A 19,199-nucleotide genomic window follows, 5' to 3' on the forward strand; every position below is an offset into this window, starting at 1 on the left:
AAAAGCGAGCACACTTGACGTCACACTTGCTTCGCGTTGCTGGGAGCCTTTCTCTCATTAAAAACTGCCAGTGTCATCTTAAATTGTGAAGATCGCTGTCTGCGGGTACATCTCGAATATATTAAAGTATGTCCACAGCGCAGACACGCTGCCTAAAATTCCAGACAACCCCGTACGTATGGCTGGTGTTAATGTGTATGTCAGTTTGTTATGATGGTCATTTTTCCCATGGTCTTTGAACACACCGTGTCGGAGGACAATGAACAAGTGTTGTGTGTCTGGGAGTGAAACACGGACACAGACATGTGTGCACGGAGGAAATACTTTGAAATTGAGCCCGTTGTTAGCATAACATTGGCCAGAAAAGCTAAAAGAGTGTTAGACTTTGTTTTCTCCTGGACGCTACAATACATTATATTACTTTATTTTGTTACGTGTGGCGGCTAATATAAAACCCATACATTAAGGAGAAACCCTAAACGTAGTTAAACCGGATGTATAGCATCGCTCTTTTATTTTGAAGACGGAAAACTGTGTGAGAAAGTCTCCTGACATGTTTTGATGCCGGATCGACTGTTTGCAATAAAAAAAAAAGTCTCCTTCGTGAAGCACCACCCACCTCGAGAATGACACGCGCAGCAGGCGTTTGCTGCAGGGATGGCGAAAAATAATACTTTGTCGGGAGAACAACTTGTTATGGCTTTGAACCTAATATTTGTACCTGATATATACAGTATTTTTCGGACTATAAGTCGCAGTTTTTTTCATAGTTTGGCCGGGCTCCAGTGCGACTTATATATGTTTTTTTCCTTCTTTATTATGCATTTTCGGCAGGTGCGACTTATACTCCGGAAAATACAGTATATATATATATATATATATATATATATATATATATATATATATATATATATATATATATATATATATATATATATAAATGCTCATGTCTGCTCGAGAACTACAACTGGTTTGGAACTAACAGTGTTCGGATTATAATCCTCGAAATAGATTTAGAAGCAAAGTAGACAGCAATCGACGTTGTGGCTCGGAGAACGAACGCAGGTGACAAATAAGGTAGCTAGATGATGCTAACTATGCTAACGAGCGAGCTTTTTTCGGTGCTGCTGATCGTCTCCCTGTCCTACAACTCAGTGCGGTGTTTGGGCAAGAGAAACAGTGAGTACCTGCGGCTGAGGCAATCATTCAACAAATTTTGTTTACATTGTATTTTCCTTATATTTCATTTAAAAAAAAACTCAGAAGTGATATTTTGACTTGAAAAATAATGTTTAAAAGCGCGGATTTCCGTGTTTTCGCAGACGTTTCTCATGCTTGTTTTAAAATAAATAAAAACAGTGATTTAGGAATGTTTCCCCCCTGATTAGATGGAGAAAAGCTGTCTTGAAAATATACTTGCGGACGTTAGAAAACAAAAAAAGCAGAAAAATAAGTATTATTGTAGTATTATTATTTTAGTTATGTGTACAATGACAGTAATGGATTGTGGACAACACCACACTGTCAACAGTCACACACTCAGTAACTAAGTACACAGTGTGCATAATATACTTATTGACATGTATTCCATTAATGTGTTGTTTGCAAATCAATGACGCTGTCAAGTCTTCTCATGCATCAGCAGCCATTTTAGTTGAAAGTGAAGGAAAGAGCAAGACGAGAGAGGAAAAGGAGAAAACCAGTGAAGCTGCAGGAGAACACCGCCCACAACATGACGTCAATCTCAAACCCCTAAACCATTTCCCCCCACCATGAACCCCAATGATTCTATTTATAGTGGAAGCCCCCACCTCACCCCGTGGGGGAGGAGAAGCTGAGCCAAGTGAGAAGCTCTGCAGCCATTAAACCTTCTCAGAATGGACATCACAGCAGCACTGCACTGACATCAGCATCCGCTTCCTTTAGTCGACCACTTGGGGGCAGAAGACGTCATAGTCAAAGCCCTCTTAAAGTACCAGTAGAGTGGAAAAACAAGTTGCCTCTAAATTGAAGCTATTATCATATATATCTGATGTTTGACACCAAAAGACTTCCAAAGTTTGCGAGTAAATAGATATGATCAAAATAGTATCAATCTCACAGAGATCCCCAAGTCATTTTGAGAGAGAATCAGGAAGCCAGTCACATCATCGCGTGTTGTAGAAGAACCATAGATCCCTTCATCACCAACAACAATGCAAATCATGCAGACTTTGTGGGAGCCAATAACGATTATTTGGGGAAAAATATGAACCATAAACTTATATTGCCTGAATATAAGGAGGAAGAGGTACAAGTTTTAGAAGCTCTGCTAAACAGACCCAGCTTTGGTGAAACACTAAACATTATGTAGCAGTATTGCTAAGTGCTAAACAAATAAATACTACAAACATAATAAAACGATAGCTTACCGTACAATGTCTGCTCTTACTTCAATGACGACTGATAGGATGTCCATATCTTTCCGTTTAGATGAAGAATTAATCATGACGCACATGAAGGGTTAAAAAAGAAAAGTCTCCCTGCAGACACTGTCTTTGGTTGGGTTTGTCTCCATCTCCGAGTATAAATTGAATGTCACAGATGAACAACTTCTAGATTTATGGCTAAATCCTAATAATATACAAATGAGAGGCATGATTTATAATCTAGAATAACTTTTGACGAGTCGAGACACAATGATGCAGGAGCAGCAGAACATCACTGCCGGCTCACAATAAAAGCAGCAGAGGGATACTGAGCTGTGTTATCAATTTGCCGCCAAAAAAATGTCAGTCTGCGTTAGCACATATAATAACAACATCGCAAATATTTGGTTGATATTCAGGTCACGATATGTATAGAGTATTGTTGCCAGGTTTTGGATGGTTATTTAGAGGGTTTTGTGGGCGGACTAGAGTCCCCATTGACTACATTGTTAGCGGACTTTTAATGTATATGTTTATTTATGACTTAGAACGTATAACAAAAAAAAGAAAAACGTGATCATGTCTTATATAGGGATTGTGAATGATAGACAGCACATTTCTCTCTAGTTTTTGCATAATTCCAGTATAACTGACCTGGTCAGAGTGCAGCAGTGTTACTCTAGTGACATCAATCTACGGAAATTACCAAAGATGTTCGGAGCGGAATATTCAAAATGGCTGACTGAATTTGTGTCATTTTGTGATGTTTAGACATTTTCACATACTTTGCGGATTGTAAATACAATTGGATATGGCTTAATGGATACTAGTATATTAGGACCATCATTGCATGAGAGCTCAGAGAATCAATCATAACGAATAAACAGACTCCGTTTGAACTAACAAAACTAATTGTGTAGTTCATCATTACACAGTAGGCGGCGCAGTGACAAGTAAGTAACATTTAAGGCACTTGCAGTGAAGTGATCACACCTAAGCATCGTCCTGCTGCCAGCAGGGGTGAACAAAATCAAGAAAATGAATGTGTGAGTTGTGTGTGTTGTCTTCAGTGGTCTCATCTATAAATCTGCATAGAATTCTGACTAAAAGTTTCCATACAATATGAAAGAATCACCATTCATTTCAATGAATGCTTTTTTTTATAGATCATATACTTTAAAATGAAAACCCTGTATGCAACTTTTTAAGTCGGTTTTGTGCATATGCTGCTACTCACACCAGCACGGGTCGCACAGCGTTGTTCATGTTGCCGTAGGCGGCTCGGCCCAGCAGCTCTCTGAAGCAGTTCTCTGCCAGCGTGGCCGGGTTCTCCTCGCCGTCCTGACCTGACACTGATGGCGTGCTGGGATGCCCCGCCCTGCCAGAGACACACAGACAGTGAAACAGACCTCAAACACACATAGATGTGTGCTGATCATAGCAGGGTAACAAAGCTACATAACGTTTGCTCTTCAAGCATGTGACGTCAGCAGTGACACTACTTTTAGTAAGCAGAACGTGTCACGCAGACAGCGCGCCCATTAAAAATAAAGCTCGTAAAATTGACTTCCTGGCAAAAGGATCCACTCTCGCAGCCGCCACGCTGCCCCCTGAGAGGCTATGTAGGCTATTAGCTATTAACAAGGTTCCAAGCATGCCTAAATTAAATGCTTTCTGCTCGTTAGAGGCAGCAAATGAGACAAAGATGAAACTGAGTGCGTGTGTGGCAAAGTTGGGTGTTATGCTTAGCATGAAGTGGAACACTAACAACTACATCAGCACATCTTACAGTGGTAAGCTTGACTTACGAGGGCCGCTCCTTACACATTTCTTTTTTAGATACGAGTTGTCACAATTTTTTTTGCTTTAAAAAGGCCCGTAGTATCCCCCAAACATCCGGTGTTACTCGCGAGCATTAACTAATTACTAGACAGACTTTGCTTTGTTTTTCCAACCATTGGTTGAAAGAAAAGTGAGTGCGGTGAAGAAAATATTTTTTTAAATGGAGGACATTTATCCACAAAATTAGGGAGAAGCTGCTGATTGCTTTGTTTGACGCATCCTTGGTTCTTACTTACACCTTGCGTAACAACTGTAGTTGTTTGTAGTATATTCTATCGTATTGTTTTTTGTCTGGAAATGTATGATTTTCCTCTGCCTCGAAAATTATTGATGTTTTTCCTCTGCCTCAAGGAATCATTTATTTTAATAGTAAAGCTAAAAGCACGATATTACTTTTAGCTAGCGTTAGAGATCTGATAATATTTTGTCCGGTTCAGATTCCAATTTGAATTTTGCTTAACGATTGTTTCTTTATCTGTTCTCTTATGTAGAAGAGAACAAAAAGGTGAATTAGCATAATTTTTGTTTAGTTTAGAGGTAAGAAGACCGTACAAAGCAAAAAGTGAGTTCTTAAGAGGCACATAGCATAGAAAAATACTTTTAAAAAAATAATTAGAAATTATTCGGTAGAATTTAATAAAATAAAACAGTTACATGGAAATTACACAAGAATGTAAAATTTAGTAACATTTTCAAAACTTTTAAGAATCTTTTAGTTTAGTTTTGCTTACAATTTCGTTGTACAATGTACGATGACAATAAATATATATTCTATTCTATCTCCTTTTAAAACATACAGGTTAAACTAAAAAAATTACAATTTTGTGTAAAGGTTGTTTGGATTAACACGGTAAAATAATATGGCATAGGCTAATAACATGAGAATCAAGATATTTCAAGCCTTTTTTTAATATAATTTTGATGATCATGGCTTACAGCTTACGAAAACCTTGAATTGAAAATGTCAGAAAATGTGTTGTTTACAAAAACTGTAAGCCATAATCATCAAAATAACAAATAAAGGCTTGACATGTCTCACTTTGCATGTAATTAGTTTATATCACATATTAGTATCACATTTTAAGTTGAATTGCTGACATAAATGGACTTTTACACGATATTCTCATTTTTTGAGTTTGACCTTATTTTTGTATTTAGTTTATGGACAGTGTGCACGATACATAATTCACAAGGAATCAATGGTTGCACTAGGTTTAGCTAATAGCAAATTTAGCATCTGTAGTCCTTGTATAATATGACTAAGTGAAAATCAGGTTGGAGGAAAACATGCAACTTTTTTCTGACTACAATTGAACATTCACCTACCAAAAATCAGGAACACTGTGGTAAATGTGTGCAAGCTTTTGACCACAAACTTAGTCACTGCTCGGTGACATTCTTCTATCCTGGCCTGAGTCATAATATACCTCCCTGCCAAGATCAAATGTAGAGAAGTACCGCGGACATAAATTGGCACTATATTGCCCACCTCGGACCCAGTCAGAATCTGTCTCTCGTCATGCTCATCTAAAGGAAAAGGCATTAATTTCAATTTTACAGGTAATAGCGCTAACATTGTAGGCGGTGTATTTACGCCAGATGACTGCTGTTGGGATGACATCATAGCAGTTCAGAAACGCGACATTCATTTATAGTTATTGCATGCTTTTTGTTCAATGTTCAGGATATTTCTCGTATGTCCTCCTTTTGATGAAATAATAACCTTGCAATTATTTCAAGTAGTGGGAGTTGTTTTCTTGTAAAATGTAACCAAACTTTGGAGCGTTTCTTCCACATGTGCGCTGCCATGTTGCTGTCAAGTCATCACTTCGCACATTGCGTAATGACGTCATTCCGGCCCGCAGGAATCTTTAAGGGAATCATTTGAAAAATTGGCAAGCGATTCCAAGGCATTGATACACTTAAAACCGGTTCTCGATTCTAGCAGGCAAAGATCAATTGACCGTGCTAGCTAAAACAGTTTAACAGCAAAGCTAGTAGCATGAATACAAGAGTGGTGTTCGCAAAGTTCATAACCGTGTTTTAGAGATAATGGTGATTACCGTTAATCGCAAATTTGCATGATACGCCAGCTCCAGTTTTAAGGTCAAAACATAATTTCACAATAAACATATGCTTAGTTAAGTGAACTGGCTGAATTACTTCATTAATCTAAGGAATTTTCAGGAGAATATTTGATTGCTAAAATATAAGATACAGTGGGGAAAATACGTTTTTTTATTACCTGTTGATTTTGTAAGTTTATCTCCTAACAAAGATATGAACCGTCCAGAATCTTAATGGCAGGTTTATTGTGATGGAGAGAGACGTAATGTCGAAAACAATCCAGAATAAATAACACTAATTAACGGTTATGAATTAATTTGTATTTGAGGGAAATAAGTTGTTGGTTTCCAAAGTAAAGTAGAAGACAATTTGTGACTACAGTAAGAATAAATAAAGCTAGCATGTAGCGAGAAAGACAAATACTTGAGTCAATTGTGTATTTGGGCATTCACGGGCCGTACAAAATTACCTGATAGGCCTTAAGTTTAACACCTGAGCTGCAGATGGACAGCAGTTGACTCCATGTTGTTTAACAAGATAATAAACAATAAAAGATGAGCATGACATGAAGTTAATGTTCTATTCATTAGTGTGAGAGTTAATCAATGATGTTTGCTAGAGATGGATTATCAAATGTGACTGCAGGGGGCAAAAATTAACATTCTCTGGTCATTATCAATGTGTGTGTGAGTGCGCACGCGCGTGCGTAGCAGTTAATTGTCAAACAAGGAGGCTTTTCTGCACTCTGCTTTCAGCATGCTGAACACGTGCGTCCTTCAAGATAAGAAATAATGGCGATGTGACCATGACTTCAACCAGGCCCATCGTTACAAAGGACAGGAGGCTGCAGGCCAAAGTGACCACAGCGCTGTCTGGTAACAAAATCATTGCCAGTACAAGAGTTACACAAATAATGTAGAACAAGATCTCTACGTTCATCAGCATAAAAAGTGCTTACTTAGATAATGATTAGAATGAGCACTCCTGGTGCAGGCGTGAAAGTCTCTGTTGGTTTGGAATATTTAAAGCGACATATCTGAGTGAAGGAGCCTCTCATTAGGCTGCAAGAGGACCATTAAAAACATCTGATAGAGGCCATTAAATAAGCAGAGAGATTCCCTGTGGTGGCGGCACACTGAAGGAATATTTGCACGATAATTGGACATGCAGCATGTAAAGGCGCTACTTGCGCTGACATAAAGACAGAAAGAAAGAACATGACAGAGATGAATCATCTTACTGACTAAGAGAAAAAATATATACTGTCATTTGGTGTGAATGGCAGTTTGCTTTTGTCTCATGGAGGAACAAAAACAAGAACAAGAACAAGAAGCAGGGATTTAAAAAAGAAGGCAAGGTCCAAAAATAGCTTTTTGTTGACATGGAAACTACTGGAGGAAGAAATCATGACAACAAAAAGGAATTACTTATTCTGTTTGCCTATTAGCATGATCACTAGCATGGCTAATGTCATGTCTATTAGCATGTTTCCTAGAAAGGCCGATATCATATATTTATAGCATGTTCGTTAACATGGCCAATGTCATTTGTTGTGTAAAAAGCAAAAATACAAATATTTACAGTGTGGCTGTGTCTGTTCACAAAAACAGAATAAATGCTGATTTGCTGAGCCAAAAAAAAAAAGATGTCACAATTAATCGCCATGTGGTCTTCTTTGGCCCTGGAAAGTTAAAAAGATGTAGAAAGTCGTCAGACACATGGCAGTGTTTGTAGCAGCTCGGATTGGAGGATTGAAGGTTTTTAATGAGTCGCGAGTGGAGAAGATGTCATTCTCCCTTGACACTGTGGTTCAGCAGCTAGCTTCAATAAGAATCACACTCTTCACAGGGATGTTTGTGTCCGTGTCCACTATGATGTTTTATCAATACTTCTTAAAATGTGACGGGATTTGAGAGGCAGGTATTTCAGAAACAGTATAAAATCCACCTTTCAGTAAATCGTTTGCACTTACATTGAAAGCTCGATTCACAAACACCTCTATTTGCGTCCTTTTTGGTTTACGAACATTTACATCGCGCCAAATATTCCTCTGTGTGTGGACCATGTCTCGACGCACAAACGCTTCATTCTTTATTCATTAATTTTGTGTGCTGCTGGAAGCCCTATAGGGGCTGCCATTTTGTTGATATCACTTCCAGTACACAGGGGCACAGCCATTTTGAAGCGGCCGAGGCCCCTACATCCCATCCTGTACACCATGGGTGTCAAACTCTGGCCCGCCGTGTAATTTCATTTGGCCCTTGAGGCAATATCAAATTAACATTAGAGCTGGCCCGCCGGTATTATACAGCGGCGGTAACACCGCATTCACCACTAATACTCATACTTGCCAACCCTCCCGATTTTCAGTGCCCCTCTCGAAAGTCTCCCGGGGCAACCATTCTCCCGAATTTCTCCCGATTTCCACCCGGACAACAATATTGGGGGCGTGCATTAAAGGCACTGCCTTTAGCGTCCTCTACAACAGTGTTTTTCAACCTTTTTTGAGCCAAGGCACATTTTTTTCATTTAAAAAATCCTGAGGCACACCACCAGCAAAAATCATTAAAAAATGAAACTCAGTAGACAATAACAAGTTGTCGTCGCGATTGTTGGTTATGACCTTAAACCATAACCAACCATGCCTCACTATAGCTCTTGTCTCAAAGTAGGTGTACTGTCACGACCTGTCACATCATGCTCTGACTTATTTTGAGTTTTTTGGTGTTTTCCAATGCGTAGTGTTTTAGTTCTTGTCTTGCGCTCCTATTTTGGTGGCTTTTCCTGTTGCAGTTTCATGTCTACCATGAGCGCTATTACCCGCACCTGCTTTGTTTTAGCATTCAAGAATATTGAAGTTGTTGCTATCTTTTTTTGTGTGGACATTGTTGTCATTTCATGTACGGATGTATTTTGTGGACGCCGTCTCTGCTCCACACGCTGTAAGTTTTTGCTGTCGTCCAGCATTCTGTTTTTTGTTTACTTTGCAGCCAGTTCAGTTTTAGTTTTGTTCTACATAGCCATCCCTAAACTTTAATGCCTTTTCTTAGGGGCACTCACCTTTTTCTTTATTTTTGATTTAAGTATTAGATACATTTTAACCTGCACACTGCCTCCCGCTGTCGTCTGCATATTGTGATCACGACAAACCATCGTCGTCTCACACAACGTGTTCCCGACATCTACAAGGCAATTAACTACTGGCTTCCACCTACTGATATGGTATGGATAACATGGTTACTCTGCCGAGCTCTAGACAGCACAGACACTCAACAACGGCACTTTATTTGTGGATTATAATTACTGGTTTGCAAAAAATATTTTTAACCCAAATAGATGAAACTACATAATCTCCCACGGCCCACCAGACAGTATCTCACGGCACACTGGTGTGCCGCGGCACAGTGGTTGAAAAACACTGCTCTACAACCTGTCGTCACGTCTGCTTTTCCTCCATACAAACAGCGTGCCGGCCCCTGTCACATGATATATGCGGCTTCTACACACATAAGTGAATGCAAGGCATACTTGATCAACAGCCATACAGGTCACACTGAGGGTGGCCGCATAAACAACTTTAACACTGTTACAAATATGCGCCACACTGTGAAACCACACCAAACAAGAATGACAAACACATTTCGGGGGAACATCCGCACCGTAACACAACATAAACACAACAGAACAAATACCCGGAACCCCTTGCAGCACTAACTCTTCCGGGACGCTACGATATACACCCCCCGCTACCACCAAACCCCGCCCCCCCAACCCCGCCCACCTGAGCCCCGACATTAATGAACTAGTATCCCAGAAAAGATGCCAGGTATCTGGCTTGGGCACATCGGATTAGATCAGTGTGTCGCAAACTGAGCAGTAAAAAGGCCTGAATGGTTGATTTATTCATTGTTATTTTATTTTCAAATTTATTAGCCTGTGGAAAATGTTAATGTTGATATTTACCTCAGAAGGCTGCAAATAGAAAAGAGGCATTCAATTTTTTATTTAAATTGTATTTAATATACCATTGATAAGGGAATAAGCAGTAGAAAATGGATGGATGGATGGAAGTTATATAAGCGTTGCTTGTTCCATATTCAGTGTTAAAGCAAATCAGTGTAGCAAACTGAGCAATGATTAACGTTTTATTCATGCACTTTCTCTTGCTACTTCAAGGCTTGAATGTTTGATTCATTCATTATTGTTATTTTATTTTAAAATTTATTATTAGCCAGTGGAAAAAGTTTATTTTGATATTTACCTCAGAAGGCTGCAAATAGAAAACAGGCATTACATTTTTATTTAAATTGTATTTGATATGCCATTGCTATTTTTTAATTATTATTATTATTTGAAACTAGATTTTGCATGTCACTATAAAGTTATATAAGCCTTCATTTTCAATGCAAAACTTGTTTGGGTCCCTATTAAAAGGTTAATTTGTTCAACCTTGGCCCGCGGCTTTGTTCAGTTTTAAATTTCGGCCCACTCTGTATTTGAGTTTGACACCCCTGCTGTACACACTGACGTGGCCATTTCGAAGAGCTTTTGACGAGTGTATTTCCACAATTGTCCTACATTGCGTCAGAGCTGTGTGAGCCGGTATTAGAGATCAAATTGTGTGATCAGAAACGCTTTAAATGTGTCCAAGCTCTCACAGTCTTCGGTGCTTCGAGCCTTTAAGCTACGTAGTTAGCCTCCGGCTTGCTGAACCTTCACTTTGAGGATTTTATCAGCGAAAGGGGCTTTGTTCCGCAGCAAGTTTTAAAGACCGAAAGAGATGTCACAGCGGACCTTTATTACAGTGAAGGAAAAGGCACTACCGGTACACAAACTTATGAATAATCACTGCTAATTTGTACTAACACTAGCCACTGTTTCTTTATCACTCCAAAACTCCCAGACTGTTCAATAATGCTCCAAATATTCCTAGACACAAAGTAAAAATATTTTCCTTTTTCTTGTTTTTTTGAGCACACTATGAGACGTGTGTGTGTGTGTGTGTGTGTGTGTGTGTGTGTGTGTGTGTGTGTGTGTGTGTGTGTGTGTGTGTGTGTGTGTGTGTGTGTGTGTGTGTGTGTGGTCAGTGTTGTATTGCTCTAATAATGTTTGGATTAAAAAATAGATTGTTGAACTATTACCACCTTGTTATGTTGGTTTGATACACAGTGGGTACGGAAAGTATTCAGACCCTTTAAATGTTTCACTCTTTGTTTCATTGCAGCCATTTGATAATGTCAAAAAAGTTAATTTTGTTGCTCATTAATGTACACAAAGCACCTCATCTTGACAGAAAAAAACAGAAATGTATACATTTAAAAAAAGAAAAGGTGCAATATCACATGGTCATACGTATTCAGACCTTATGATTTGGCAAACCGTGTTGAAGAACCAATCAAGTTCGTGGATTGAGGTTCCACTGTATTTCTCTGTTTTGAGAATTACACAGAATAAGCAGTCTTGTTTAGATGTTACAAATTGAACTAATAAAGTTAACATGGAAACGGTTTTAAAGTTGTTGTAGGTGTTGTCTCAGCTCACATTATTTACCTATTTAGATAATCAAGGGATTGATGCAGAATGTGGGTGTTAGCAAGTCATACAGTGGTTTGTATGAATAAATAAATAATTATTATTAGATTTTGATTTCAGGGACAGGTGTGAAATTGTTTAAAAGAAGGACACATTTTGAAAAACAAATTATGTTTAGATACATTATTGTTACGCCGTGTTATGCAAATCACTAATGTCTACTGCAGAAGACGCTGGCGGTGATAGAGAATAAATGGAGGAACATACCTGTCCAGGTCATCGCTGTCCTGCATGTTGAAAAGCATGGAGGGAATGAGTTTGTCCATGTGCTGCGGCTCCCATATGATGGCCTGCAGCTCATCATTCACCGTCTTCCTAACCACTCCCTGCAGACCTTTAATTCCCGCCACTCGGATCCTAACGAAGAAAACCAAGTGCCTTGTTTATTTCCCTAGCAAGGTCAATCATCACTTTCTAACAGACTCACGGCCATCTTTAGTCCTGTGTTTCACCGTGACATAACGTCAACCCCCCACACGAGGTGTAAGTAGTTAGTGTCTATAACTAATAAATATGTGTTTGTAGTTAGTATACAAGTGTCTGTAGTTAGTTAAGTAAACAAGTATCTGTAGTTAATAAATCGGTGACTGTGGTTGTTAAAAAAAGTATTTGTAGTAAATGGGGTTCAGAATAAGTAAAAAGAATGTGTAGAGTATTTTCTACATGAAATACACTGGTTAATTACCGCCTTGTAAGGACTTTGTGTGTTTAACTACTTAGAGTGGAACCTTGATCTACAAACCCATTTATTTGCAAACTTTTCGGTTTTCAAACTTTTAGATCGCAACAAATATGCCTCTGTGTCCAAACCATGTTTCTGTGCACGAATACTTTCATTAATTCATTGTGTGTGCTGCTATAAGCCCAAATAGACATATATACATACATACATACTGTATATCAATAATTATAAAGTTTCCTTTGCCGGGTGGCGGGGCTCTCCCTTAGAGATAGGGTGAGAAGGTCTGCCACCCGGGAGGAGCTCAAAGTAAAGCCGCTGCTCCTCCACATCGAGAGGAGCCAGATGAGGTGGTTCGGGCATCTGGTCAGGATGCCACCCGAACGCCTCCCTTGGGAGGTGTTTAGGGCACGTCCGACTGGTAGGAGGCCACGGGGAAGACCCAGGACACGTTGGGAAGACTATGTCTCCCGGCTGGCCTCGGGACGCCTTGGGATCCCCTGGCAGGAGCTGGACGAACTGGCTGAGGAGAGGGAAGTCTGGGCTTCCCTGCTTAGGCTGCTGCCCCCGCGACCCGACCTCGGATAAGCGGAAGAAGATGGATGGATGGATGGATGGACATATACTGTATGTGTTTTCATGCATTCATTTTCTACCGCTTGCCCTTTTCGGGGTCACGGCGGGTGCTGGAGTCTAACCCAGCTGCATTCGGGCGGAAGGCGGTGTACACCCTGGACAAGTCGCCACTTCATCACAGGGCCAACACATATAGACAACATCCTTACTAATATTCACACACTCGGGCCAATTTAGTGTTGCCAATCAACCTATCCCCAGGTGCATGTCTTTGGATACATATATATATATATGCATATATATATATATATATATATACATACACACAAGTAAGTAAGTAAGTACGTACATACATATATACATGTATAATATATACATACAAACCCCGTTTCCATATGAGTTGGGAAATTGTGTTAGATGTAAATATAAATGGAATACAATGATTTGCAAATCCTTTTCAACCCATATTCAATTGAATGCACTACAAAGACAAGATATTTGATGTTCAAACGCATTAACTTTATTTTTTTTGCAAATAATAATTAACTTAGAATTTCATGGCTGCAACACGTGCCAAAGTAGTTGGGAAAGGGCATGTTCACCACTGTGTTACATGGCCTTTCCTTTTAACAACACTCAGTAAACGTTTGGGAACTGAGGAGACACATTTTTTAAACTTCTCAGGTGGAATTCTTTCCCATTCTTGCTTGATGTACAGCTTAAGTTGTTCAACAGTCCGGGGGTCTCCGTTGTGGTATTTTAGGCTTCATAATGTGCCACACATTTTCAATGGGAGACAGGTCTGGACTACAAGCAGGCCAGTTTAGTACCCACACTCTTTTACTATGAAGCCACGTTGATGTAACACGCATACACCCCCATACCATCACAGATGCTGGCTTTTCAACTTTGCGCCTATAACAATTCGGATGCTTCTTTTCCTCTTTGGTCCGAAGGACACGACGTCCACAGTTTCCAAAAACAATTTGAAATGTTGACTCGTCAGACCACAGAACACTTTTCCACTTTATATCAGTCCATCTTAGATGAGCTCAGGCCCAGCGAAGCAGACGGCGTTTCTGGGTGTTGTTGATAAACGGTTTTCGCCTTGCATAGGAGAGTTTTAACTTGCACTTACAGATGTAGCGACCAACTGTAGTTACTGACAGTGGGTTTCTGAAGTGTTCCTGAGCCCATGTAGTGATATCCTTTACACACTGATGTCGCTTGTTGATGCAGTACAGCCTGAGGGATCGAAGGTCACGGGCTTAGCTGCTTATGTGCAGTGATTTCTCCAGATTCTCTGAACCCTTTGATGATATTACGGACCGTAGATGGTGAAATCCCTAAATTCCTTGCAATAGCTGGTTGAGAATGGGTTTTTTTAAACTGTTCAACAATTTGCTCACGCATTTGTTGACAAAGTGGGGACCCTCGCCCCATCCTTGTTTGTGAATGACTGAGCATTTCATGGAATCTACTTTTATACCCAATCATGGCACCCACCTGTTCCCAATTTGCCTGTTCACCTGTGGGATGTTCCAAATAAGTGTTTGATGAGCATTCCTAAACTTTATCAGTATTTATTGCCACATTTCCCAACTTCTTTGTCACGTGTTGCTGGCATCAAATTCTAAAGTTAATGAGTATTTGCAAAAAAAAATGTTTATCAGCTTGAACATCAAATATGTTGTCTTTGTAGCATATTTAACTGAATATGGGTTGAAAATGATTTGCAAATCATTGTATTCCGTTTATATTTACATCTAACACAATTTCCCAACTCATATGGAAACGGGGTTTGTATATATACATACATGCATATGTATATGCATGTATGTATATATACATATATATATACATACATTTATATATGTGTGTATTATAAATATATATATATATATATATATATATATATATATATATATATATATATATATATATATATATATATATATACACATATATATATATATACATATATATATATATATATGTCTTAATAAGGTTATCCAAAAAATAGTGCTCGATACCGTAGTAGAGCGCAATATATGTATGTGTGGGGAAAAAAAATCACAAGACTATTTCATCTCTACAGGCCTGTTTCATGAGGGGGGGTACCCTCAATCATCAGGAGATTTTAATGGGAGCATTCACATACCATGGTTTATATAGGGCACAGAGTGGGTGGGTACAGGCTGGCGTAGGGGCGTGGTGATTGGCTCATGTGTTACCTAGGAGGTGTTTCCGTCTGTGGCGGCATGCTGTTACAATTTCGCTGCGCTTGTTGAGGGATGACAGGTCTGGACGGTAAATAATAAACAGTTTCTCTTTCAAGCATAGGTTGCATCTTTTATTACCACTATTGTAAGGTGTGCTGGATGCAAGAATTTGCCATGTTATTGAATATTCAACATTATTGTCTTTGAGGTCCCAAATGTGTTTGCTGAGTTCTGTGGTATTCCGTAGGTTTTGGTTCCTGAAAGAAGCCTTGTGATTGTTCCATCTGGTTTTGAATTCTCCCTCGGTTAATCCTACATATGTGTCGGATGTGTTAATGTCCTTGCGTATTACCTTAGATTGGTAGACAACTGATGTTTGTAAGCACCCCCCGTTGAGAGGGCAATCAGGTTTCTTTCGACAGTTACAGCCTTTGTTGGTTTTGGAGTCGCTCTGTCCGGGGGCCGACGGCTCATTTGCAATTGTTTTGTTGTGGTTTGAGATGATTTGTCGTATATTGTTCATGCAGCTGTAGCTCAATTTAATGTTGTTCTTGTTGAATACTTTTCTTAGGGTGTTGTCTTTGGGAAAGTGTTTGTCAATCAGATTGAGGAATTTGTGTCCAATGTTAGTTGAGACGTTTTTGCTGTATGGGGGGTTGTACCAGATGATATCGTTTCGTGTTCTGTTCTTTTTTGGCTGGTTTCCTGGCGTGGGTTCATAGGTGAGGGTGAAATTGTATCCGCTTTCATCAAGGGCTTTTTGGTACGGGGGGGTTGCTTGGTCAAATTCAGCTTAGCTAGATGACAGCATCGATAGCCTTTTATTAATTCCGGTAGGTATTCTTTTCGTGGTGGTGGGTGGATGGTTGCTGTCATGGTGCACGTATTGGAGTGTTGTGTTGGGTTTCGTGAATGGTTGGTAGCTGTTATTTCTCAGGTTGAAAGTGACGTCAAGGAAGTTGACGGTTTGCTTGTTGGCTTCAATCGTGATCCGTAGGCCGTTCTCTTTGAAAATTTGGCATATGCGCTTCTTGGTATTCTCGCTGCTCCTTGGCGAGGCGCGACACACTGCCAGTCCGTCATCACGGTAAATACCAAGGTTCAGATTGAGGCTAGCGAGCTGGGAGAGGAGGAAACTCCCAACGAGTTCACACGTTTCTGCTCCGTCAAAACTTCCCATAGTGACGTCAAATGTTGCATTGTTCTTTTTTTGCCATGGTGTACTGTTGTGGATGAGAATGGAGTTTTTTGCGTGGATGATGATGTTTCTTTCGTTGCCTGTGATTGAGTCGTAGTCTGAGGCGAAGTCTAGTGCTTGAGTCAGTAGGTCTTGCGTGATGGAAGGGTAAAATTCTTCGATATCAAAGGAGATAAAGTTGTGCTGTTGTTTGTCTTGGATGTTGTTGAACCATTTGATTACTGCTGCTGTATTTCTCCATTGGTTGAGTGGTGTTTTGTCCTTGATTTTTGTGTTGACTCTGTCCAGGATTATTTTGCTGATTTTTCCTATTTCAGATTTAGTTGGGTTTATTAGTCGGCATGTTGGGTTATTTGCGAAGTTGGGTTTGTGGTCCTTCAATGTGATGAAGGCTTCCTTGTTGGCTGTGGCGTCCACCCTGTCCTCAATGTCCAGTTCAGCCGCGATCCTTTTATTTTCCAGGTGGATGTTCTGTAAGGTGTTGGGTTGCGCTTTTTTGTATGATTTGGTGATGCTTCTGTCCAGTAAGGTGTGATGTTCTGGTATGTCCATTCTGTAGAAGTTTGTGGTTTTATCGGCAGCTATGATGAGGTTGTTTACTTTCTTGATGCGCTCCTTGTCATTTTTCAGCTTGGTGAGGAGTGGGTTGCGGATTGGCTTGAATTTGACTGATTGTATCATTTAGAGCATGTCGTTCTCAAAATCCTTTAGTTCCTCAACTGTGGGTGGGTTCTTGGTAGATTTGAATCCGTAAGTTTTCTTTTGCGTTCCTTTTGTTTCAGGGTGGAGGAAAAAATGTGCTTTCCACCGCATCCTTCTTAGGAAGTGTTCCGTCTTTTCTATGAGCCTTAGCTTGTAGTCATTCTGCGCGGGTATGGGAATGTTCTTCGTGGAGTAGTCGATGTTGAATTTGTCCATTTCTGATCGTCGTACAGTGCTCAACAAATGTCAATTTGGAGCGGAGTATATGTCTTAATAAGGTTATCCAAAAAATAGTGCTCGATACCGTAGTAGAGCGCAATATATGTATGTGTGGGGAAAAAAAACGAAGAACATTCCCATACCCGCGCAGAATGACTACAAGCTAAGGCTCATAGAAAAGACGGAACACTTCCTAAGAAGGATGCGGTGGAAAGCACATTTTTTCCTCCACCCTGAAACAAAAGGAACGCAAAAGAAAACTTACGGATTCAAATCTACCAAGAACCCACCCACAGTTGAGGAACTAAAGGATTTTGAGAACGACATGCTCAAAATGATACAATCAGTCAAATTCAAGCCAATCCGCAACCCACTCCTCACCAAGCTGAAAAATGACAAGGAGCGCATCAAGAAAGTAAACAACCTCATCATAGCTGCCGATAAAACCACAAACTTCTACAGAATGGACATACCAGAACATCACACCTTACTGGACAGAAGCATCACCAAATCATACAAAAAAGCGCAACCCAACACCTTACAGAACATCCACCTGGAAAATAAAAGGATCGCGGCTGAACTGGACATTGAGGACAGGGTGGACGCCACAGCCAACAAGGAAGCCTTCATCACATTGAAGGACCACAAACCCAACTTCGCAAATAACCCAACATGCCGACTAATAAACCCAACTAAATCTGAAATAGGAAAAATCAGCAAAATAATCCTGGACAGAGTCAACACAAAAATCAAGGACAAAACACCACTCAACCAATGGAGAAATACAGCAGCAGTAATCAAATGGTTCAACAACATCCAAGACAAACAACAGCACAACTTTATCTCCTTTGATATCGAAGAATTTTACCCTTCCATCACGCAAGACCTACTGACTCAAGCACTAGACTTCGCCTCAGACTACGACTCAATCACAGGCAACGAAAGAAACATCATCATCCACGCAAAAAACTCCATTCTCATCCACAACAGTACACCATGGCAAAAAAAGAACAATGCAACATTTGACGTCACTATGGGAAGTTTTGACGGAGCAGAAACGTGGGAACTCGTTGGGAGTTTCCTCCTCTCCCAGCTCGCTAGCCTCAATCTGAACCTTGGTATTTACCGTGATGACGGACTGGCAGTGTGTCGCGCCTCGCCAAGGAGCAGCGAGAATACCAAGAAGCGCATATGCCAAATTTTCAAAGAGAACGGCCTACGGATCACGATTGAAGCCAACAAGCAAACAGTCAACTTCCTTGACGTCACTTTCAACCTGAGAAATAACAGCTACCAACCATTCACGAAACCCAACACAACACTCCAATACGTGCACCATGACAGCAACCACCCACCCACCACCACGAAAAGAATACCTACCGGAATTAATAAAAGGCTATCGATGCTGTCATCTAGCAAAGCTGAATTTGACCAAGCAACCCCCCCGTACCAAAAAGCCCTTGATGAAAGCGGATACAATTTCACCCTCACCTATGAACCCACGCCAGGAAACCAGCCAAAAAAGAACAGAAAACGAAACGATATCATCTGGTACAACCCCCCATACAGCAAAAACGTCTCAACTAACATTGGACACAAATTCCTCAATCTGGTTGACAAACACTTTCCCAAAGACAACACCCTAAGAAAAGTATTCAACAAGAACAACATTAAATTGAGCTACAGCTGCATGA

At 40.1% G+C, this 19,199-nt stretch overlaps 1 protein-coding gene across 5 annotated transcripts in view; it reads right to left on the reverse strand.

Moving 5' to 3' along the window:
• The window catches only part of efr3a (EFR3 homolog A (S. cerevisiae)), a 74,735-nt gene that overhangs the window by 13,151 nt on the left and 42,385 nt on the right, over positions 1-19,199 (reverse strand). For all 5 annotated transcript variants that reach the window (XM_061979134.1, XM_061979133.1, XM_061979136.1 and 2 more), the window contains exons 6-7: positions 12,117-12,266; positions 3,646-3,786 (exon numbers count right to left, since the gene is read on the reverse strand). In XM_061979134.1, coding sequence (XP_061835118.1) covers positions 3,646-3,786; positions 12,117-12,266 — 291 coding nt within the window. The remainder of the gene's footprint in view (positions 1-3,645; positions 3,787-12,116; positions 12,267-19,199) is intronic.

The sequence above is a fragment of the Nerophis lumbriciformis genome, linkage group LG19, assembly GCF_033978685.3.
Source record: "Nerophis lumbriciformis linkage group LG19, RoL_Nlum_v2.1, whole genome shotgun sequence".
NCBI lineage: Eukaryota > Metazoa > Chordata > Actinopteri > Syngnathiformes > Syngnathidae > Nerophis > Nerophis lumbriciformis.